We start from the raw sequence: 24,821 nt of genomic DNA on the forward strand, positions 1-24,821 counted from the left end.
AAGCAGATAAGCTCCATTAACTTCAGAGTGCTTTATTGATTTATCCAAGAAGTTAGGGCTTACTTCTTAAAAAACTTATTTCATTGTGAAAGCATAAAAGGCTTAATTGTGCTCTGCTTGAACAGGTTGAACAGAACTGTAACTGTAGATGTGGATCAGGAATCAGACTTTGAATTTACATTAAGTAAGTGGCAGGAGAAGCAAGCCACTAAGGGGGATTTGCAACTGTCACAGTTACACTGGCTTAAAGCAAATTCTTTTAAACCAAATACAAGTAGATATTTTACATCTTCTGAAGTCCCTAAAATACAATGTATATATAAAAGACTGCTACCAAATTAATTCTCCCTTAAATGAAGTAGGAAATGCAATATTTCTTGTAATACAATGCATAACACCTAAGGTGGTCAAGTTAACATAATGGCATGTTTTTAGTTGAGGAGAGTTGTGTATTTGAAGGACATAGCTGTCCGGGATATAATTTCATTTTTAATTAATAACACTTTTTCTCCCACGTGAACTGTCCTGTCCTTGGCTAGTAATGCACAGAATCTGTCCACAAGCGCTGATTTGCCAGGAGGCAGGGGGAGCCTTCCCTTTCCACCACTCAGCAGTGGTGGGACTTGCAGGTGCTCTTTCATGTGCAAGGCAGGCACGTGCGCTACCCTTCTGCCTGCTCTGCTGCATCACCACCTGGCCCCTCATCCCTTTGCTCCTCTCATTGGTGTTGGAGCAAATTGTTGCTGCTTTGGAGCTTCTGGGATAGTTGGTCAAATGGCTGTGATTGTAACAGTATCTCTACCTCATGAAATTTAGCGTCGTTAATCTGAGCCTTCCTCATGGAGTCCTCTAGCAGCACAGGGCCGGTGCTGAAGCCAAAGTCATAGCGAAGGTACAAGAAACCATTGTGCATCTCTAGACTGAAGAACATACTCTGTGTAAAACAAAACAGCAGTCAGAAAAGGACTATGATTGTGGGAACAATCTAAAAAAAATAACCAGTGTTCTGAGAGTGTCTGACATTATGAAAAGCATGCTGGGAAAAGGTCTTTTTATTTGCAAAAGTAACACAGTTTCTGGATTATTTTTATGTATATAGCATGTTTATATACACATGCACACATAAATGTTTGAGAAAAAGCTCTTATTTGAAGACTTGGTGAACTGTTTCTCTGTAGGAATAGTATTTGGTAGCACAGTAATGTCAATATTCTTTACCAGCAAAGTATTCCTAATGCAAACACATCTATTTAGTGCTGAAGTAATACCACGTGCCCCAAATGAAAGATGTTATACTGGTAAAAGCAATGTTGTGCTAGAATGGCTGTATCTGCATTAGCAGCTTCTGTCATGACACCTGTAATAGCTCAGGATTGTATCTTTTCACAGCTCTGATCAGCACTGATGTATTTGCTGAAGGCTGAGCAATTGGTAGAGTGTATTTACTGTGTATTTGATTTCTGGAGTTCCTGACTATTCCTGCTTCATGGTTTGGTTTCTGTTCTGTGCCTGGGTGACCTAAACTTTATAAACAGGAGCTCTACTTCAGAAAATCTTTAGGGAGTGCTTGAAATGAAGATCTGTACCATAGAATTAGTCTTGTTCCAAATCTGAACACAACGAAGCAGAAAGGACAGTTTACAGCAACTGTGCATCTGGGTTAATGCTTTTAATGCTAATGTTCATCTTCTCTCCTAATGTTCATGCTGTTGTTCCCATGCCTAATGGAAACATGGGAACAATAATTCTCAAAAACCTACTGCAGGCCAAGAACTGCTGCCTCTGACACAAATGAGTCCACCCTCAGAAGTCATTACTTAAAGTAGTGAAAGTAGGTTTTAATCTAGTGCTTTTAAATGAAACGGCAGCTTGGGTTTGTATTGAATGGCTTAAATTTGAAAATGAAACAGGGATTACGTTCAGAATATTTATGAGCTGTCTTTGCAGAACTGAATAATGGGCTGGTTTACAGAGTCTTTCTAACAGTGCCTGTGAGCAGTCATGGTCTTCCACAGCTAACATCCGACTTGATTGCAGTTTCCACTGTAACACACAAAGTGTCTACATCTCTGACAAAGCTGTGGGCACTTTTGGTTGGAAGAAAAATGACTGATCTGTAATAGAGACTGTTAAACTTTTAAAAGTTTAAAAACCTCCTAAGAATGAAGGTTAGCGGTGGCATAGGTATTTGCATGTGGAGTCTGGTTTCTTCAAACCCTTACAGAGTTTGCATCACCCTCAAACTTCTGAAAAGCTGGTGATATTTGGATCAAGCCTTTTTATCTGGGCTACTTTCTCTTTTCAGTAACGTAAATATTTAACTCTAGTGCACCCTGACACACAGTTGTAAAGCGGCAGCTACCGCAAAGATGCTGCTTTATGGGAGTACTTCACAGAAATTTCCTATCACTTTGATTATGCATTCACATGTAAATAAAGGTGCAACCACTGGGTTTAACTGGAGTCTCTCTCAAAGTGCTATCACAGGGGTATGACCACTCTGAAGTCCTGACGGTCTCTGGATGAGAGCAGAGTCCAACTCAGGACCTCGGCTTTCTGGGGCCTTTGCAGAGTACGTTCCAGTTCTCTCCTAATGTGTACATGCACCAGATGAACACAAAGTGTTTCCTCTTTTCCAGAAGTTAAATATAGGGGCATAAGCATTTTGGATTTTCCATTATATTGTAAATACTGGGGAACTTGTGGTACTCATGGATAAAGGATACTAGCAGGATTTGGTACTCACCCCATTAATCATCAGCAGGATCAATCCGTTGTCTGTAGGTGTTCGAACTTCTATGTCAAACCGAGTCACCTGGCTGAATCTTCCCCTTCTCTCAATGTTTCTTGCCAAGGCATAGCCAGAGCCATCAAAGAAGTAGCTCACAGCCCGACTCTGAGTGAAAGCCAACTTATTTCTATGAAAAAAACAAGCAGGGAAGCAATATTTGGCATATCCCCATTTTAATCTGGGGAAATTTAAAGACCTTTACATTTTCTTGAAATAATTGTTCAGAACTGCTGCTTCTTCCTGGCAGCCTGCTATGTCTCTGCTAAACGAACGCTGTGGTTGATGTTCACTGCTACTTTAGGGGCTGCATTTCCCAGTTTGTGAATGGCTTACCTGAGGAAATTCTCTTGTGGGTTTAAGAATGTATGGCAGAAAGAACACTTCTTTATGGGCTTTGTTAGTTGGGGGTGGGAGTGTGCTCAAGTTTACCAGGCCCACTGGAGCTAACTGGCTGTGCCCGTATCACTGGCAGTGACAGGATTCCGGTCAGGAGCAGTCTTGTCCTAGGCAGGCAGCATGGGTAAGGAGCGAGCCTGGACCATGCCCTAGCAAGCATGGCAGGGCAGACACACTCCGTTTCCCTTTTGAAAGCATGAGCAAGGTTGTGAGAGAGTAAATGGAGACACAGCAAATCCATAAGTTTAACTTGCTAATGCAACCTGGAGTTAGAAGTGGCCAAGTTCCTTCTGGATAACTCAGTATCACCTTCACATTTGTATTTTGAAACAGGAATGAGCCACCAGGACTGACGCTTTCTACAAACCAGAGCAGCAGAGTGATGATGGGACTGTCCCCTACCTGGCACAAGGTGGCGATGTGGTGGTGTCGATGTTATAGACGTGCTTGAAGTTGTATAGGCTGATGACATCATCGTTCAGGGTAGCCAGTTCCAGACAGCCGATGAAGCCAGGTAGGTTTAAGCTAGGAGGGAGCTGTGCAGAGAGCAAAGAAAAGTAAAAGGAAAAAGGTCACACTCTTTATTTGGGTATTATGAAAACATTTGTGCCTGGGGTCAGTTTTGTCTCTGTGCTCTTCATATTTTGAAACAAATGGGGCGATGTTACCTTGGAATAGCCTTTGCTGTCCTTTTCAGGATATGGCCATTGTGCTGTAAGTTAAAGTGAAGCACATAAATGTTCTCACAGTGAGAACAACAGACCAGGTAAGGCAACTGCAAACAAAAACTTCTTTTGTAGTTTTGAAGGGAGCACATTTGGAAAAGGGAAAAAGGGTTAGGATTTGACTAATCACATATCTTGCTCAATGTATTTGAATCTCTCAATAGATATTTCATGTCTAATGTATAGACATCCTTCGCTGCCAGAAAAGCAACTTCCTACCGTGACGAAAGAGAGAAATGAGAGGACACTTTAAACCCGGGGGACTTGGATTCAAAGCCTGTACCAGTGGTTAATCTTCAGTAGGTATTATTTTAAACAGTTAGCAGGATATAGAAACTCCTTTTATCAAAGGTCACTGCAAATGGAATTTAAATAGCCACACTGGTGAGGGGAAAGGGAAAAATACAAAAGAATAAAGCTGACAGAGCTAGTGAATCATTCTTTTAGTATTAAAATACTCTGCCTTGTGGAACAGGTGTGATATTAATAACAGCTTTTGTACTTCATAGTCTGATCACTACCAGTAATTTCTCTTCAGCTTCTCATTATTTCCATTTTACTTACAATATAATAATAATGGTAATACAGCAATGCAGAATATGTGTAGCTGTAAGAGAAAATGAGATTCTTATCTGCAGCACAGATACGTTTTGTAAATGACAATGTTTCCTTTTTTTCCTTTGTTTCTTCTATTATTCTGTTAAATTATGTTAAGTATTAGACTTCTAATGGTTAAGTGGTACATTTCATATTTACAAAATATATAATATGGAAGCAAAGGCAATAAGACTGTATGTTAATAAATGAAAATGTGAGGTGTCCATTCCTAAGGGAGAAGAGACTCATATGCTTATCAAATAATTCCATGAATCCTTTTCTTCTCATTTTTCTTCCCATTTTCATTCAATTTTCTTTTTTCTTTCTCCTCTGCCCTGCTCTGGAACAGACCTGAAGGGTTCATTTGCTGGATTACTTTTTTTTTTTATTTTTATGTGCAACTATTATTCAGTCTTTAGTCCTATTCCCAGGCAATTTGCACTCAGGGCTCAGTAATCTAAAATTCAAACCATGGCATATATCTGGTGGTCACAGCAATGCAAACGCTCAGGGAGACCTAAGTGTATTGAGTTAATATTTGGTTTTATATTGTTAGGAGATGTACTTGTAGAACAGTTGTTGGATGTTTTTAGCACCTTCTACAGTTAGCTTGAACAATTTTAGCATTCTTTAAAGTCTTTTAAGTATGTTTTCATGCAGACATGTAATTTTCATAGCCAAGATAATTCCTAACTATTTCTAAATCCAAATAGAGGACCTAGGATGTTCACAGAAGCAGGTAGGTGAGGTGATAATTCATGCTGACTGTGATGGGATGGGTGCTGTTCACTAGGAACTAGACTGAAGCAACGATGTCATGCAAGTCCTCAGACATGTTTTGCACAGGCAAGTCTTCATGCCGTTGTAAGGCTGGATTTGAACCAACGATCATTTAAGTTAAAACAAATCACTGTATTACTAGTTTGCCACACTGTCTTAATACTAACAATACATTACTTTTCATTTTTGTGACAGTTGTAAAAGAAATTGTAAGCACTGAACTCCTTAGCATTGGAAAAAACTTGTAGCTTGCAAACTTTGTTAAGCTGGGATAATAGGCCTTGATTTATATGTACTACTTAATAGCCAGCAAGGTTTTTTCTTATTATTACATTTCAGAAGATTTTAATAACAGCTAACAGGAATCTGATTGTCTTACTGTATGAAATGATATGCTAGGGAAAGCAGTAGTTTTCTCCACAGCTAGAATATGGAGTCCTAGGCTGATAAATTATTAAATCAGGACATTTTATTTATAACCATTCATGTGTTTAAAGGGAAGCCTAGCAAGATAGGTTTACATTATTTAAGTCTGAATACAGAGTATTTATCTGACCAACCTTGAAATCTGGAGGCACTCCACCAACGTAGAAAACAGTATTTTCAGGTTCCAAATTCAGGAGAGAGCCAGGACCAAGAATCTCTCCCTTTTTGATGAACTTCTCTTCAGCTGTGCTGCTAAGACTAGGCACAGTTAAAAACATTTTGCCGTGTCTTCCAATCCTGTAGAAGGGAATTGTAAGAGAAGAGAGTTTTGTATTGGCTAGACTTAAAAAAGAACAAGCAAGCCTCCAACTCCAGGAGGAGTTTTTATTTCCTTACTAGAAGACTGCTGCCCTGGGTAGGTAAGAAAGGGGAAACTACAAACACTTTCTCTTCCCCTATGTGGCCCGTGGGTCCTGGCTGTCTAAAAGCAAAAAGAATTTCCATTTATTTCAGCAGGAGTAGATCCAAGCACTGAAGACTCCTGATGAGCAGTTATGACCCAGCCTTTTCTGTTTGATTTTTTTTTTCTTCTATGAGCTGTTTGGTTTTGGGGAAATATAAAATTGCCACTTTACCTCTCAATTTTGATGATGCTGAAGTAAGAAGGCCAGGTGCTGACTGGCTTGGCATCCAGAGGTATCTCCACGTCTTGGTCCCCCAAATTATAAATGTATACAAGGTTGTCGTTCTTAATTGCAAGACCAATGTAATTTTTTGCCTAAAATACCAATGGAGAAGGATGTCAGAGCTACAACATTGAAACAAATTTAATGCAAAACATTAGTAAGGGATGGACTAGGACAGACTAAATGACACTTTTAAGTATAACTAATAAGAAAATGCTTAATTTGCTAATTACTTTCCTTCACTAGATAGAACTGCACAGAAAACAATCAATCACCGAATGGCAAGGGTTGGAAAGGACCTTGGGAGATCATCTAGTCCAGCCCCCCTGCTAAAGCAGGTTCACCTAGAGCAGGTTGCGCAGGACATCATCCAGGCGGGCTTTGAATATCTCCAGAGAAGGAGACTCCACAACCCCCCTGGGCAGCCTGTTCCACTGCTCTGTCACCCTCAAAGTAAAGAAGTTCTTCCGCATATTCAACTGAAACCTCTTATGCTTCAGATTGTGCCCATTGCCCCTTGGCCTGTCGCTGGGCACCACTGAGAAGAGTCTGGCTCTGATATCTCTGATATTTTACCTCATATCCATTTTGACTGAGGTAAATACAAGGTCACGAGATGTCTTCTGGCTGTAAATTGGTAATGTTTAATGGGAGGCTGTTCATCAGTATTTAGTGTGAAGTGTCATATGTAGGAAATAATAGGAAGAAACATTTATCTAAATCCTTGGTATTATGCTGCAATTAAATAGTCTGCCAAGAGGGGTTTCGCTTGATTTATATTCAGTAGACATTCTTTTTAGAAAAGCTTAAAAAGAAAAGCCTACATCTTTACTCTTCCCAACTAACAGCTTGCCAGGATTATACCTGGCTTGTGAGGTGTGATTTTTCTTCTTGTAGGAACCACTATTTAAAGAACAATTATTTCACAACACTTACAGGTGGTGAGAGTATATGCCCTTTCTAGGTGTTTCAAAGTAGTGATGTGCAGAGTGTACAACAAGCTACAATCAAAGGAACCTGCTTATCTTGTGGGCCTCTGATCTTGGAAGTTTGGAATTGACATTATCAGCAGCATAAACCTGATTGAAACATGGCCTACGAAAGCCAGGCGTGTGTCTTTCTTTAACTGCTTCAGAGTAGCTCAGTACTGGCAGTGGAGATGGCAAGTATGGCTTGCAGCAGTGACAATCACAGCAGCATGCTGTACAGGCAGTCTAGTTTGCTTCTTAGAGAGAATCCCTCATTGTTTGGGGTGAGAAGTTTCAAGGACAGGGGTCTCAGGAACCCTTGCTCTTTGCTTGTCACAAAATCGATGACAGTCATGTAGTAGACACCTCTTATTTTGAAACATAGAGAAATAGTGAGAGGAAAAAGCAAGGGCAAATAAACTTCAAACCTATTTCAATTTTCTTTTTTTATATATATAAAAATTAACTGGGTTATTCTCTTACATTTTTGCTTCCAAGGTACAAAATAAATCTGTCTGGAGATGCTGCCAGTTGTGGGTTGTCTTTCTGAACCTTTATATACAAGCTCATTGAAGTGAAAGATTTCAGTTCCTCCACGTTGATCTTGGGATTGACTTCAACAGCTGATTCGCCTCCAAACATCATAGAAACTTGGACCTGCAGTTGCCAGTGAGACACAGTATTACTGCCTGGGGACATTACTTAAGGTAAATGTGCAAGAATACTTAGCCAGCAGCCTCACTTACTACGAGTGGAATTGGCACCTATGTATGTGCCATGCAAAATTGTGTTTGTAACAGTTACTTCTGGAAGACTCGGTAAGATGAAGGGAATTAATTTTAAAATTAATTGAAGCTCTGAATTAACTGTACTTAAGCATATTTATAAAGTAAATTAAATTTCAGTGGGACATAGATGTGTGCTTAGTTGAATCAGGGCTACATCATTAGTATGGCACATGAAATTCTTACATAGCTGTAAAACTTCTACCCATAATTTATTTCTTTGCTTTGGGAGTAGTATGACCAATTTTCTGTTCACGAGTAATCCTGTTACATTACTAAAGTTACAGTGATATATATGAGGTGCTAATGAAATTTTAAAACATGTTCATTTTAGTTCAAAACACCTTCAACATAACTGAAATAATGTTTTCAAGTTTAATCACAATATGCCTGAATGATGAAATACATTTAAAGAACAGTCAAGCACTGCACACACAATAACTGAATTTGGTTTTCTTTTTTGAAAACCATATGTGGACAGTATATTCCAGCACTGTGAACATACAATAATGCACTGAATTTTTTATTTTTCTGAATGAATTCAAATATACTGTTTTAATTTTTGACCTCAGTGTTCTTGTTACAGAAAAATCCCTCATAATTTATGTATGATAATGAAAGTATTTTTCTCTGTTAAATATGTATGAGCCAAAGATTCTTCTACCCTGCAGAAAATGAATTAAAAAAAAAAAAAAAGAAATACTGTCACCTCAGTAAAGTTTGCATTAAATTGCCATAATTACTACTGCTTGTAACTAATGTTGCCAGCTGAGTAATGACCTGTTAGTTTTAGCTTTAAATAGTTTTGTTGTTGTGACCATCTTTAACACTGTGCCAATTACTTAATTAAAGTTGCTGCTACAGTAGTCTACCGTGAACACCATGGTAATGTTAATTGCTTGCAAATAGCAACTGTAAATATTCTAATGACTTCAGCAGTACTTTGTTTATCCAGTTGTTGGGAGGAGATAATGCCAAGGTTTGGGCTTCTGACATAGCCCAAGGAAATGGAACTCCTAATAAGATGCATTTGATTATTAGCACTGGTAACCAGAAGTCCCATCCAAAAGTTTTACCTTGCTTGCCACACTCCTGGTTTGAGCAATTAACTCTCTGATCCTCTGAATGCTGGAAGAAATGTTGTTTGCTGGCACCTTCTCTTCTACTCTGTGCAGTTTGTCCAAGAGTTGAGGGAAGAGTTCTGTAAATTTCTTCACTGCAGTTAGAAAAGAAGTGACAGCTTATTTTTATCCTCTTCGTAACGCTGATTTTGCACTGGGAAAATTTCTCTTTACCCTCTTAGGTTAACTCACCTATCTCCTTCTGCTTTAAAAACAAGTCCTGACTCTGGTGTGTAAGAGGCAGTGGTTTCTGAAAGGGTAGTGATTTATCAGGATCTAGTATTGCAAAAGTTTTTGTAAAGAAGTTTGTGCAAAGGAGACTACTTTTTCATGGGACTCCTAGGTGCTACTGTGGTGTTGTACCTCGGTAATACTTCCCTCAAGGAGCTTTGCACATGTTAATCATTTTAACCTTTTCAAGGCAGATAATTGTTAAACCCAATTTTACAGATGCGGCAACTGGAGCAGAATGATTATTTGTTCAGTGTCTCACTGGATATCTGTGGCTGACCTGGGAACTGCATCTTGGAGCTATGGTTCATGAGCTCTTCAAATTAATTTTAGGGGAGATGAATAGGTTGTTTCCCTCAGCTCTCAGCTGTGCATCTGTCCCAAGAGTTATCACCTAGAGAGCAGCAACGGCTGCACAGGTGTTGTGTCTGCGTGTGGTTCACAGCCCACTCTGCTAACAGAAACACCACTGCTTTCAGACTGTAGTAACAGGCCTGTACTATACAATGGCAGAAAGCCCTAGCTGATGATACATGTGCACCTAAACTGTACTTGCTACCTGCCCCAGCCCTTGTGAGTGGTGACCTCTTCAGCTTTCCTGCCTACATCTGCCAGGGGTCATGAATCAGAGTCCTGAACCTTTGGTCTTTCACTGCTGTGTCTTCTGGTACATGTGCAAAGTAGGATTGTTATCAAAGGGAAACAGGGGTGCTTTGTTGTCTTCAAAGGGAGAGAAGTCCTTTCCCAGAAAGTTAAGTAGACAGAAAAACTACTGAGAAAGAAGAATAACTGCCTCTAGTTATAATTCAGTTTCACCACATCAGATTCCAATGACTTGCTGCTCTTTGAAGGATATTTACACACCACATCATTTTTCATCTTTAATTAGCTGCAGGTACAACTAGCTGAGTATAATGAAATGCGATTTTAGCCACAAGCTACATGCATATAAGAAAGATGCAGTATTCATAGTTAGTTTTTAATGACATGGATTCACTATAAAGGTTAAGACCAGATTTGTAGGATTTGCATTTAAATGTTAGGGGTTGTCAACTTGTGTTCGCCTGCTCTTGTGTTCTTCCCCTCATATTTTTACTCTTGCCTGAGAAGACAGCGGAGAGACAGGTAGAGGAGCTAATCCTCAGATGTACTGGGACTGTATAGAAGGGAAAGAACGAAGGAAGAGCAGCCTCCAACCACTTTTCTGAGCTTCCAGTTCTGTGTTGACTAAAGACTGAAGCAGCTCTCAGCCTTGCTCAGAGCAATGCAGAGAGTATGAGAAGATCCCATAGAGTCCTACAAGTCCTGCTTCTCTTTGGATAGAGTGAAAAGGTGTATTTGCCACAATCCTGCCCTCTTTCTGTTTGGCTCTTTTCACTTGTGTTTTACTTTCCAAGTCCAGTGTAGGAGTGGGCTATGTAGACCTTTAGATTCTTCAGTTATTCCTATTAAGTCCTGAAAGACCTTATGTGCTGGAGGTCAGTAAGCAGATACTCTATGTAAAGCAACTGTCCATTGAAGAGCCGTTATTTTAGCATATCCTCAAAGAATTACAGTGAATTTTGGGAAACACATTAATTCCAGAACGCATTAAAATTTCTACTTAAAAAAAATAACTAGTATAATAATCAACTTGTGGAAAGTTTTCTCTGCCTTTTGGATTGAATGTTCCATGTCATCGGAAAAAAGCCCACATTATTCTTAAAGCAAAAAACTTGCAAGCTCAGAAAGTGATTTAGCAAATTTCAACCACCCTTTTTTTAATAATCAACAACCAAATTGCAATTGTGTTCAATCTCATATCTTGAAAAGCTGGCTTTTCATCTGTTTGGAATTTGAGCTTTTGAACTTGAAAAACAACTGTAACATGAAAACACAAACCTAACATCTATTACTACTAGTACTATTATAAAATCTCACCGTAAAGCTCCTCCTCTTGTCCTTTATAATGGCATTCTTCAACACAGAAGAATATTGATTTTTTTAGTCTTTGGAATGAAAGTGAGGGTGAAAAAGGAAAACTAGTCCTACCCAGTGATAAAATACAAAAAAGAATACAAGGGGAATTGTCAAGGAAAAAATACCTTGACTATAACCTTCCAGACACTTTCTCCTTTCGTGTTTTCCTTCCAAAACTGTCCATCCTCTCTGCTGAAGCCCACCAGTTCCCTGCACAATGGTGACACAGGGAGTATTCTCAGACAACCTGCTCAGCCAAGACACACTCTCACCCTTCCAAAAATCAAGTGCAAGCTTTATTCAAAGGCAATCCAGACATGCCAGCTTCAAGGCTTCAGCTGCCATGGTAGTGTTATTGGCATGGTAATCAGGTATTTTGGTATTTCAGGCACCTGCCTGAACATTTTTTGTGGCTTTCTCTTGCATTTTGATGGAATTCCTCCTGCCAGATCAGCCTGTCCTGGCAACACACAGAGCTGATCTGAGAGCACTCCACTGTGCCCTGGCATGTCCTACATCTGTCTTGCTAGGCTGTGAATCACAGTCACATCTGACTGGAGCAATACCCATGTCAGCCTCCTTTGTAGCACTGATCTGTCTTCTCAGCTATTTCCACCTGATCTTTCTGGCAGAAGAATCATTGTGCCTTAAAACAAAAAAACCAAATGTTTTCAGACCAAAAATGCCATGGAAAAGCTGCCTCCACAAGTGTAGTAGGCCACACATTGCTGTAGTTTGCATATTAGCATCTCTCAGGCAATTTTTAGTCAACAGGCCCTCCAGACACTGATATGATCACAGTGCTTTCAAGGTGACTCCCTACCTGCAAACCCACTGTCACAGCAAAGACATTTTTGCCAGGTACATTGCATAGGAGCTGAGATGCTCTTTACAACTTGTGCCTTTTGGGGAACATAACTGACTGGCAGAGCTGTGCCATCTTAAGTCTACCCACTCTTGTGGAGCCTCTCAAATGCTACTGGAAATATTTCTTCCAGTATAACAGCTAGCATGAGCAGATTTTTAAAATCCTGAATGTCTGCTGACATTTTGAGCATGAAGAGCCAAATGCAGTTTGTGTTGCTGCTCTATCTACTGAGCTGGCACTGGTAAATGTTAAATGTAAATCAAGTGTAAAGGTGAATAAAAACAATAACCTTCATGTGTAAGCTATAGCAGACTGTTTCTCTTAGATGTTTTTCCTCATACCATTTCCTACCTGGATGCCAATCATATCCACATTTGCATTCTCTTAAATGGGAGTTGGAGCCCATAGCCCACAGTCTAAACTGAGCTGTGTGGTGATCAAAAGCATTTTACAGCAATGCAGTACAGCTACTGTTATATTTACTACATCCTTATGGAACTCTAGCTCCATAAGCTAGAGTGATCTTACCCATTCCCAGAGGGAGTGGTTCAGTGTTTCCTTTGGATGAAAAGCTCAGAGAAATGTGAGTTACCTCCAGTTCTGGAGCCAGAAATGGGATCCTGAATAGTACTGAATTTTTTCTTGTGGAGGGAACCACTTCTATACCAGTTCTTGGGAGCACTCACTTAACCAAAAATATTAGTGTGAAGGTCTTATCCATTGCTGAATTCTGGAAATAACATGACTCTTGGGTTTCCCCGGTCTAGAGGGAAGAGTGTGGCTTTAGGGCACTAGAAGCAATGTTGGGTTTGGTACTCATAACACAATTTGCAGTATAATGACACTCAAGTTGCAAAGCTCCTGACAGAAGGAGAAGGGATTTGGGGCAGTAGATCTGAGATTCAGACTTTGTGGAGATACTCAGTTATGGAACTTCTCTGAGGCACTTTCAGCAGGCAAGCCGTCACTGAACAGTGCTGCAGGTGATGGTACCTATCATCAAACGTATGCAGGAAATTTGTTGTTCTGGATTTCCAGCTTCCTTAGGCATGAATAACTTGGGATTAGTGAGCCTCCTGAGCAGAGCCAGGAATACATTGAGCAATAAATAGTGGTGTTTGTCAGTAATTTTTAATTCAAAATATTTTCACTTCTAGGTTGTTACTTTTCTTTCCTAATTGTTCGTTTCCTTCTTTCACTAGTCACTTCAGCTTCACTCTCCCTGCCTCTTTTTCCACTTTTTCCTGTCATCTTAATTTCATTTTTGTAGCCTTCCTCAGTTTTTCTTTTCTTTTTATTACCTTAAATTTTTTCATAACGAATCTTCCAATTTTTACTTTTCTTTTCCTCCTCCCCCAATAATAAAAGTGGAATTAATGTGATGTTTACAAGCTTTCCCAGCAATCACCCTGCTTAAATATTGTATTTCCTCCCTAATCCTCTTTGTCCCCTTTGTTTGGACTACAAGCTCATCAAGCGAGGGACCATTTTCTCCTCCGTGTTTGTACTACTGAGGACAAAAGGGCCTTGTTTTCAAATGTCTCCCAGTGTTAAAAAAATAATAACTGAGCCACCAATCATAATAGTGAGAAGTATATAAACAAGCTGTCTATTGTTCAGTGTGACCTTGATACCCTGCTAAAATGACTTAAGAGCCAGTAAGACTTCAGCACTTAAGTGTTTAAGTAATTTTTGGAAATGCCCAAGTATCCAAAAGTTTTAAACTACAGTCAAGTTTCTAGACAACTGCAATTTTTGAAATATTTTCATGGAGGTAAAATGCTAGAAGATTATATGCAATGAATATGCAATGTAAATGTTATACAACATGATGTCACAATGATTTCCTGGCCTTTTCATGCTAAGGAGTGGCAAAATTCAGGTCACCATACCTGCATCTCCAGCTGAATGCACAGCACTGTCATATGCTGCTGGACTGTGCTGGAAGTCTTGCATGTTCTGAGACCACAACCTCACGTTCTCATCCATGGGGGTCATAGCCTGTGTTACTGTCGCGGTAGCACTTAGGGCCTCTTCAGTCTTCAGTTTAGCTTGCTCCAAACGCTCTCTGGCCTCCACTACAAAATAAATAGGGGATGAGAAGAAATGAACTCTTTCAAAGATTCAAGCGAGCTATAACCAGTACTTAGAAAGTGGTGAGGCTAAGGGGATTTTACCTTCTGCAGGTAGAATCTGCAGGTAGAACCTGCAGAACCTTGCTTGGTTGGTTTTCCACAGGGAATGTTCAAAACTTCCTGTGGTTGGTCTACAGTTATATTAATTCTTAAAATTTAACAAATTCTCATTTCCATTCTAGACTGCTAGAAATTTTCAATGTCCTTGGATTTTGATGGGTGTTATATAGCCAAGAAGTTGGAACAGAGATGAAAAAATACATTGTTTTTCATCAAGTTTTTAAAAGAAAATGCATGTATTTGTTGAATATTTTTCATGGAAGTTATTTTTGAAGAAGAGAAACCCAGGACACCAAAGTGTTTTTTTTTTTTTTTAGGCTCCCAACTACTATATTTGTAAAATCTATGGCATTTTGCATATGATAATGCCTTGGCAGTAAAACCCAGCCATTTTTAGTTTAAGTTAATGAAGAAATCTTGACCATGTCAACTTTGAACACTTTCAGTTATATTTGCTGGATGCTCTGTGATGTCTCTTTTCTGAAAAACTAAGGTGAGGTTTTGTCAGTCAGGACTGCCAGTAGTTGCCTCCCAAATACTCTACTTGCCAGGTGTGATGTATATGTGAATTAGATATTGGCTATCAATACAATAAATCCACAGACTTGTAGATTCTCCAAGCCCTGAAAAGATCAAGAGTAACATGGGAGTGGACAATTGTAGTAAGGAGGATCAAGAATAATATTTGTAATTTCAGGTGACAAAACATATGATTTCATTATGAATGTGTTAAAGCAGGATGTTTGCTGTTCAGGTCTCGTAGTTTCAGTCAAATTCCTTTAGGCCTCCCTGGGACTGAAATCGTAATACCAATTTCATAGGGCATATCAAAGATAAAATATGCTCTTAAACGTATGAAGATAAATCATCATAAAGATGAAGTTCCTCTTACAACCTGGCTCTGCTGATTGCATTTTTGCGATGGCTCTCATCAGCTGGCTTCGCAGAGCATTCATTCTGGCAAGAGTGCCATTAACATGCCGGCTAGTGTCTGCAATGGTTAAATCGTTACCTGCGGGGAGAAAATAGGTATAGTTGAGTGGCATCGAAGCGGCATTTAAAAAGGTAAATTTTATCCTGTGGAGGTATGTTACTAAGCATTTAATATACCATAGGCAGTATACTACAGCCTCTTTCAGTATAGGGCATACTAGCACTCTGGACTTCACACAAGCTAAAGGAAAAAGCAACCTTGCAGCTCCCAGCCATTATTTGCTTGCCACAGGGCTTCTTAGAAATATCTGGAGACCAGTATCTCAGTCAGTACTACCTCTCTTTGCTTTACCAGAACTGCTGAGAATAGCTGCAACAAGCATACAGGAAAAGTCTTGGGGAACTCAAAAGGTCCTGAAAAATTGAAGAGGTCATTTCTGTAATTTTAGAGCTTTCTTTCATTTTCAGTGAAAAAAAGGCCAAAATCCTTTAACATTTATTATTACCCTTCACTGGTGAAATCCAGCTTTCTGAACACTTCAACTGTTGTGCATTGATTTCAGTTGAACTACTTGATTGAGTATATTTACCTGTGAACAACTGTTTGCAGGATCACATATTTAAACAGTGGTTGTACTTGGAATGTTCCTTTTGTAAATGAAATAAACTTTCACCACCTGGCAGGGTGAGAGCACATAAACTACTCAAACTGTGCCTGTGGCCATTTCAAGTACTTTGTGCGGTAACTTCGATAGAATCATAGAATCATCTAGGTTGGAAAAGACCTTTAAGATCATCAAGTCCAACCTTTAACCTAACACTGCCATCCCACTACTAAACCATGTCCCTAAGCACCTCATCTACCCATCTTTTAAATACCTCCAGGGATGGGGACTCAACTACTTCTCTGGGCAGCCCATTCTAGTGCCTGACAACCCTTTCTGTGAAGAAATTTTTCCTAATGTCCAACCTAAACCTGCCCTGGCGCAACTCCAGGCCATTTCCCCTTGTCCTATCGCCCATTACCAGGGAGAAGAGGCCGACCCCCATCTCGCTACCCCCTCCTGTCAGGTAGCGAGCAGTGCTGAATATTTATCCCTGTCCCTTGACTTCACCTGGACTGTATCTTAGTTCCAGCTGAAACAATGCTACTCATTAAATGATCTGGAAGACCTGTTGACAAAGTTCATCCAGAAATGCAGTATTAAATACAGCTCACTTTGGTCAGCCAGCTACCAAAGAAGAGTTGATCAATACCCTATTCTGTTACAGCGGTAGTTCTGCCTTAGTGACGTGCTTTTGAAATTTATTCTAATGTACATGCTTATAAGCTGAGTGGGAGAGTAGAAAGGTGTATATTTACTGTCATCTGCTGCCTGTTGTAGCTCCGTGGCCTGGTTGAGAAGTTCTTCACTTTTACCTTTATGGTAAATGATCTGAGTATCAATTCCCACTGCAGCCTACAATATGTTCCAAAAAAAGAAAGTCATCATAATGCTTACCAAATGTTCTTCATTATTGTGTTTAATTGTAGACAACATATTAATTCATATAAATGTAACTACAAAGTCACTGAAGTTTCATTTGCTTTGTTAACATTTAAGTTCAGCAGCTGGATTAGGAAAAAAAGTTGTCAGGTAGCGAGCAGTGCTGAATATTTATCCCTGTCCCTTGACTTCACCTGGACTGTATCTTAGTTCCAGCTGAAACAATGCTACTCATTAAATGATCTGGAAGACCTGTTGACAAAGTTCATCCAGAAATGCAGTATTAAATACAGCTCACTTTGGTCAGCCAGCTACCAAAGAAGAGTTGATCAATACCCTATTCTGTTACAGCGGTAGTTCTGCCTTAGTGACGTGCTTTTGAAATTTATTCTAATGTACATGCTTATAAGCTGAGTGGGAGAGTAGAAAGGTGTATATTTACTGTCATCTGCTGCCTGTTGTAGCTCCGTGGCCTGGTTGAGAAGTTCTTCACTTTTACCTTTATGGTAAATGATCTGAGTATCAATTCCCACTGCAGCCTACAATATGTTCCAAAAAAAGAAAGTCATCATAATGCTTACCAAATGTTCTTCATTATTGTGTTTAATTGTAGACAACATATTAATTCATATAAATGTAACTACAAAGTCACTGAAGTTTCATTTGCTTTGTTAACATTTAAGTTCAGCAGCTGGATTAGGAAAAAAAGTCTGAAAAGCAAAAGTTTCTGTAGATTGCAATTAAAGTTTAGAGAAATGTGTGCTTTTCCAGACAACAACACTGAATAATAAAGATGCAGAAAGCACAAAAGTCCTCTTAATTTCTCAACACCAGTGTGGTCAGCGTGATACTCACACTACGTGTTAGTTAGGCACTGTGACTGTTCATTTCTGATGGGCGTGAACACTTGCACTGCGTGGGGCGCTGCCTTGCAGTCCCCAGTGGCGTGCTGGAAGCAGAGGTCTGGGCTTGAAATCCCACAGCTCCCTAGGGTTCAGGCCCCTGTAATTTAACCAAATCGTCTTGCTAGGCCACTAATAAATTGCTGTTAAGTAGCATGTATACAGGTTGGAAACAATATACATATCAAATATTTTAGAACAGCAAGGCCAGAGACAAAATAAGCATCCTCATCCCTGAGTGTGTGAGTGGGCTATTTGCCCCGTTTTGACTTGACTTTCTATGAGAAACAGTGATGCTTCTGTTAGATGCCTTGACCACATCTGCCACATGGTGCTGTGTGGAGTAGGAGGACTCAAGTGCTAAATGCCAGCTCAGGTTCCTACAAGGGCAGGGAGTTGTCTGGACTTTCACAGAAATGCCTCAATTTTAGTAACAACACAGAGCAGCGTCACCCTGTACTCAGGGACAGAAGAACCAGTTGCATCTTTTATATATCAGGGGATGTTAGGCTGGCAGAGTAATTAATCACCTAGGATTTAATTCAGGAAATAGTAGATGAAGCAAAATGTGCTGTGAGAAGTTCAATGCTGACAGTTAAGCTAAATCTTGTTTCTTCTTTATATTTAGGTGTTCAAAGTCCCTGAAGCATTGCAAAGTAAAAGCTGATATTATGAAAATTACTTACATCATTGACCCGGTTTGTTGTGTTCAGTGCCAGCAGTGCAGCTTTATTGGCTTCTTCAATATAATCAGCAATGTTTTCATACACATTTGAAGCATTTATTGCCCTTTGTACCAACCCATTTGTATCAACACCATACAAATTCCTGTTAAAAAGAGAGTAAAGGGAGGAAGAAACCAAACTGAATCAAAGTAGTTTCAAATGGATTAATTTTCTTAACATTCTGTGAATTCCGACTACATAATCATGCACATAAATATATTTGGCTTAAGTAGGATTCTCTTCTTTGTTTATGGCCATTTATGTCAATCTGAAGCAGGTGAAAACTGTGGATAGAAGGTACTTCCCAGTGGTTTAACTCTGGGAATTTTGCCCTTTAATGTCTATGTGAGCAGCAACCAGTGACTATTGAGCTTTTATATTTTTTTAATCTAGATTAGATATTCCATAAATTATCAGAATAACATCTGTCAGTTGTCCTTCTTTAGGAATAACTCCTGGCCATGAATGAAAAACCTGTGTGCCAGTGATCAAGACAGCTGTATCACTGGGCTGTTTATACTTTCCAAAAGCAGGTGGGAAAAGGGGGAGGATCAGATGAAGAACTGCCAATGATAATCAAACTTTGCAAAAAGTTAGATTTCAAAAATACAAGATAGCTTTGCTGGCATGGTAGAGCTTGATTTGCATATTAGGTGATAACTGGTCTTCAGGGGAGATTCCAAACAGTAGTTGGTTTAGGACTCAACCTTCAGCTGTTACCAACTTTGAATAAATATTATTTTTTTGTATTTTTGTGAGAAAAAGAATTCAGAGTATATATCCAGAATTGGATATAGACTCTAAATATATATAACACGTGTGCGTATTCACTTCAAAGAGATTGCACACTGAGGACTTATTAAGTTTCCAGATTCAGTGTTATTGTAAGAATTTCCTGCTATATTCCCCCAAGACAAAAGAAGAAACTCTACCAAATAAAAGCCTAACAGGCTTATAAAGCAAACCCATAAACCCCCAAATTATTTGAAGACAGGCTAGATTTTTTAAAGGATTAAAGTTTCACTGCAGGACAATCTTCTCAACAAATAAAAGAGTCAGCACATTTCCATCTGGATATTTCATAATTATTTCTGTTTGCTTTCTATTAAATTCCTAATGTGTTGGACTTGGTAGTTGTTTCTAAATTGTTTTGGTAAGGGATGAAGGCTAGCCATATGGGGCACTTTCTTTCAAGTGATTCTGCTGCCCCCAGTTAGCTGATCTGAGACTGAACATACTGCTTGTTTTTTAGGCTGTCTGTAGTTTGTGTGGCATTATAGAACAGAGTTTCAGATGTCAGCTTTATACAATTGTATAAAAGAAAACCATCTGTTATTTTTTTCCTCTGTTTTAATCTCCTATCTAGGGCATACTAATATTAAGCAACAACTGGTATTTAGATAATGCACTTGAAGAGTAGCTTTAAGTTTATCTTCCAAAAGCATATGTCATGATGTTACTTAAGGTAGAATTTGGTGAAATATTTTATTTTAAGAATTCATTTGTGGCAGTGATTTTTCCATGGGTACCCCCAATTGCAAATAATGTCATATTTCAAATCTGTCTGAAAGTGGCTTTTTAGTAAACTGGAGGAAAGTTGATGTATTTAGTACCTTCCAGCAAACTAGGAAGATTTACAGTAAGTTCATGGTGTTAGAGTGGGCCAGATTCACTGGGACACAGCCTATTGAATATCAGAACCACTCCATCTGTAAACCAGTTCTTGAATAAAAATTATCCCAAAGCCCATTTTTTGGCCCATAATGCTGAACATTTTTTAATGTGAATGAACTTACTGACATGAGCTGTTTGTGCAAACCCCATTTAATCTGCCTGTATTATTTTACTTTTCAGTGATCTACTTTTCCTATTCTCTTGCTCTGGGAAGGGAAAAACATGCCAAATTAGAAAGGGGAGAATGTCACATGAGATATATGTTTGTTTATTCTTTGAAAAGAGTAATAGATTTTGCTTAGCTCAACTTCAGCTGTTCCCTTTGGACCTTGACAAGTCCTTCCATACATGACTTAACAGTGATTTGTTTAGTGCCTATTTACAGACAGCATATCTAATGTCACTGTGTTTCTGCTTGTCCTTTATTTTATTCAGCTGTTCAGTCAGTAGCACTTGTATGAACAGAGTCTGCTGAAGTTAAATTTTACCGGTCCAGCTCATCAGCAAGTCTTCTTAGGTTGTGTGCATGATGCATAGCCTTTTCTACCAAATCATCATCAAACAGAGACAGATTGGCTAGTTTTTCTTGCAATTCCTTTTTCGCTCCATCTATTTCTGCGTAGAACCCTGACACATTCTGAACAAAATATGGAAGGAAGGAAAGAAGATGAAAATTGTAAAAAAATCAAGGCTGTATTTTGATTATTATGTTTTATTTTACCTTTTATATTATTATAATGTTGTTGGCTTATGTTATATTTGTTTGATTTTGTATTTTTAACAGATAAAAAAGAGAAAGGTGAAAAAGAGTCTGTCCCATGAATGTCAGTGTGGCAAGACAAATGCAGGAAGATAAAAATCAACCAAAATCCCAGGAATCCTTTAAAAAGATATTAGAAAGATATGTGTAAAATACCAAAGAAAGACTGTTGAGAAATGTCTTTCTATACTTTGTGTTTGCTCTGGATTGGTGCGAATGACAGGTCTTTCAGAGTGAAGTGCTAATAGGTGAAGTAATTAAACCAGATCTTTGCAAAAATCCCCTCATTGTGGTTCTTCTGAAATTGGGAGGTGGAACCCATATTATTATTTTTTCTTTTAACTTCTTCTTTGTGAAGACTGCAGGCCAGAAATTCAGTTTTGGGACTGCTAGATGATATCTATACAAGTAAACTAAGTAGTGCTGGGATGGATGGGCTTTATGCATCATCCCGTTACTGCATGGGCCCTGGCCAGCTGCACTCTCCCAAACCTGCCTCCTTGGGGAATAGCGTGGGGCAGTGCCTGTGCCCCAGGGACAATTTGGCAATTGCTGGAGAGGGGCAGAGGGTTTAGCTGTATGGCTGTGAGCTGTGCCACATCGTGGAAAACAGGCCCTGGCCCCTTTCTGTGTCCTCGCACAGAGACATCCCTCATGCTAAGGCAACTTGAGTTAGTCTAATTTGTATCAGTCCACCTAAATACTACCTGTATGTATGTATAGGGAAGGAGAAGTAATACCCCTTTGCCTCAGCCATACTTCTTTATATGAAATACTTGTGGGGAAGGCTACATTCACCTTCTCTCCGATATACAAGCTTGCTGACATGTTTGAGGATTATAAATGTGGCCTCAAAATACACAAAAAAAGGATGAAGTGGAGGGGTAGAAAAAGGATGAATGAGTGGAGCGTGAAAATACTTATTGCTGATTAGGATGGAAGTTTTATGGTGTTGCATAATACTTCCTTCCCTGCAGTGTAAGTGTCCCCTATGTGTAAACTTATCCACGGGAGTGGGGAACACAAAGTGATAAACTGCAGCAATTTGTTTTGCACAAAACACAGGGGAAAAAAAAAATCATACTGCTTGGTCACCCAGGGTTGGTTATAAAGCAAGCAGTCTTCTCTCTGTTTTCTCAGATTACTTTTTCAAAGAAAAATTAATGACTTTTGATATTTGCTTTTGTGTTAAAAAAAGAAGTGGGCAACTATGACCAAAATGAGTTTTTGTGGAGAATTTTCATTTGTCTTAAATTATCTCAAGATTTTAAAATAAAACATGAAAAAAAAAGCAGGTTTGGTAAATATTTTTAGTTAGCAAAATCCCAGTTTTATTTTCTTCATTTTTTCATAGAAAGCCCAACCCCCTAAAATTTCTAAAAATTTCCTACAAGACCTTGTCTCATGCAAAACCCTGGATACTAGTCTGCAGTTCCAGAAGAGGATTTCTGGAAGACAAATTGTTTATATATGCTTTACACTCTGACAGTGGCTGGTTTGACACCGGTATCTGGCATCTTTAGCCTTCTCCTATGCTCACTTGCAGGCACAAGAAAAGGAATTTAGCATATAGCGCAGTCTTTACCAGAGCATCTTTTGGCAGCTGCTTGTAATAAAATGATTAAGAACTCTACAGCAAAATTCTTGATTCATCTTTGCCTACAGTAAGGTGTCCTTATAATATAATTATTTTTTGAGGCAGTAAAATATAATTACAGAGCTTTTAATCCAGGAAGATTTATACTTTTTTGGGGGAATATTCATCAATAGTTCACTGAAGCAGTATAAAAAAGGAGAGGTTTTTATTTAGTGGTCTAAACACAGGACTTAAAAGTTAAAAAAATCAGGACATATCATTTAAAGAAGTCACTGAAGTACCTACCTTTATTATCTCACTTAACTCAGAGTTGACATTTTGTGGTCCTGCCAAAATAGTTGTGGCACTTAGCAGAATGCTGTTCACTTCATCTATTTGCTCTTTTATTTTGTCATGTTGTTTCTACAAAAAATAAAAGAAAAGAAAATCACATCTAAACCCATCTGTGCTTCGCTAAAATACAGTGTTACCATTTTTGTTAAAGTTATTTAAATTCATTCAAAAGATGAAGTGATGAACTAAATAGATTTTAGGCAAATTTGAAGTCTAAGTTTTTCTGAGACATCTCTAATAGCTGCATATTATAATATGACTCTTTGCATTTTCTTGTCTTTGTGAAAGAAATGTCGGGGCTTTTAAAAATTTATTAATTTCATTTTATATTGCAGTATGAGCAATTATTGGAATGAAGCATTATTCAGTGCAGTGCCAGCAGAAACAAACTGAACATGGATTTTTCATAGTGGTCTGGAGACTAGTTTTTTTTATGGAGGTTTTTTAAATCTACAGCAGAGAGATCTCTTCCTCGTCAATAGTAAAGCTAATGTGAACAATCTCTTTTGTACAGCATCTGCCTTCATTGTGAGGAATAATGAAGATCCAACTGGTTAAAAACAGTGAACAATTGTGACTACACACTTCAGGCTTTTCTTCATAAATGTGAGACAAGCTGCAGCTCGGCACTGTAATTATGAAACAATGGAACAACAGAGGAGGCTTTGTACATAAGGATCCCAAGCTGCTTGTGGAAGAATTCATGAGAGCAGCATGCCTGACTTCTCTATGGAATTATTAGACCTTCCACATCAGCATGAACTTCTAGCGCTGCACATTTCAGGAGCTCAAAACTCAGCCACTGATGCTATGAAACCCAGAGGTTGGCCTGAATTTGAAAGATCCTTCTTCAGATCACAAAATTGCCCCCTAAACACTTCTCCGCCAGAATCCAAACAATTTCAGCCATTGAAATGAAAACAGTTCACTTTGAATGCTCCCAAATTGTTCTGTCATTTTCTTCCTTGCTGAAAAAATACACGAAGAGTTTTAGATGGGACATTCTGGCTTTGCATCCCTTAAAGGAAATTAAAGAAAACAGAGAAAGAGTCACAAAACTGCTGGGAGGAGAATAATAGTCTTTTTGTGTGGCTGATGGACTGAGTACTTTTCTGGGATGAGACACCTGAAAATTCGGTTTCATCATCAGCCAGGTGAGATTTGAACCTAACACCACCACTTACGGGCAAACATGCCCCTCTTCCATGCTGTAAGGGACAAGTCTCTTCTGAGATCTTCTCTGGAGTGATTACTTTATTCAAAAAGGCAAAATACTGCAACTATTCATTTGAACAGAGCATAAGGGAAAACTGCTGTAGCCTTGTAGCTTGGCTGTTCACCCAGTGAGCAGGAAACATAATTGCAAGGTATCTGTTGTGGAGCAGTTAGAGAATGGATTTGTGCTTGAAGATGCCAGGACAATTGTCTGCTCTTCCTGGAAAAATGGGGATGCATTTTGTTTGACAAAGAGGACCAGAAAGAAAGTTTGGACGAGACAGTATGAATGCACTCACAGCCCAGGGCATGTATGTAGTTCAGAGTCTTTATAAATAATAGTTTTAATAGAATGTAACTACTTTTGTAAGCATAAAGTCCTTCCACATTATAAATCAGTACATAGTAGGTGAAACAATCTCACCACAGTATTTATAGCAGCCATGCTACATGGAATTTTAAGCTTCTTGTGTTTTGTTGTAACAAGTCTTCCTAGTTTAGGCATTAGTATCCATCTCTTCCTTGGCCTGCTGAGACATGCCATACCAAAACTTGTCATTTATTGTCACTCCATGAATAAATAACAGTACCTTGCACTTCCACAATTGTTTCTTAGAACTGGAGAGTCAAACTGATCTTGCCGAGTGGTCCAAGAAATTATTTTTTT

At 38.9% G+C, this 24,821-nt stretch overlaps 1 protein-coding gene across 1 annotated transcript in view; it reads right to left on the minus strand.

The window, feature by feature from the left end:
• The window catches only part of LAMA4 (laminin subunit alpha 4), a 104,582-nt gene that overhangs the window by 21,255 nt on the left and 58,506 nt on the right, over nucleotides 1-24,821 (minus strand). Inside the window, exons 12-24 of the mRNA XM_009645211.2 lie at nucleotides 22,892-23,008; nucleotides 20,738-20,886; nucleotides 18,537-18,678; nucleotides 17,391-17,487; nucleotides 15,424-15,540; nucleotides 14,226-14,411; nucleotides 9,231-9,370; nucleotides 7,853-8,026; nucleotides 6,351-6,493; nucleotides 5,850-6,012; nucleotides 3,590-3,723; nucleotides 2,747-2,918; nucleotides 803-934 (exon numbers count right to left, since the gene is read on the minus strand). Coding sequence (XP_009643506.1) covers nucleotides 803-934; nucleotides 2,747-2,918; nucleotides 3,590-3,723; nucleotides 5,850-6,012; nucleotides 6,351-6,493; nucleotides 7,853-8,026; nucleotides 9,231-9,370; nucleotides 14,226-14,411; nucleotides 15,424-15,540; nucleotides 17,391-17,487; nucleotides 18,537-18,678; nucleotides 20,738-20,886; nucleotides 22,892-23,008 — 1,866 coding nt within the window. The remainder of the gene's footprint in view (nucleotides 1-802; nucleotides 935-2,746; nucleotides 2,919-3,589; nucleotides 3,724-5,849; nucleotides 6,013-6,350; nucleotides 6,494-7,852; nucleotides 8,027-9,230; nucleotides 9,371-14,225; nucleotides 14,412-15,423; nucleotides 15,541-17,390; nucleotides 17,488-18,536; nucleotides 18,679-20,737; nucleotides 20,887-22,891; nucleotides 23,009-24,821) is intronic.

The sequence above is a fragment of the Egretta garzetta genome, unplaced genomic scaffold, assembly GCF_000687185.1.
Source record: "Egretta garzetta isolate BGI_Z169 unplaced genomic scaffold, ASM68718v1 scaffold18, whole genome shotgun sequence".
Lineage (NCBI taxonomy): Eukaryota > Metazoa > Chordata > Aves > Pelecaniformes > Ardeidae > Egretta > Egretta garzetta.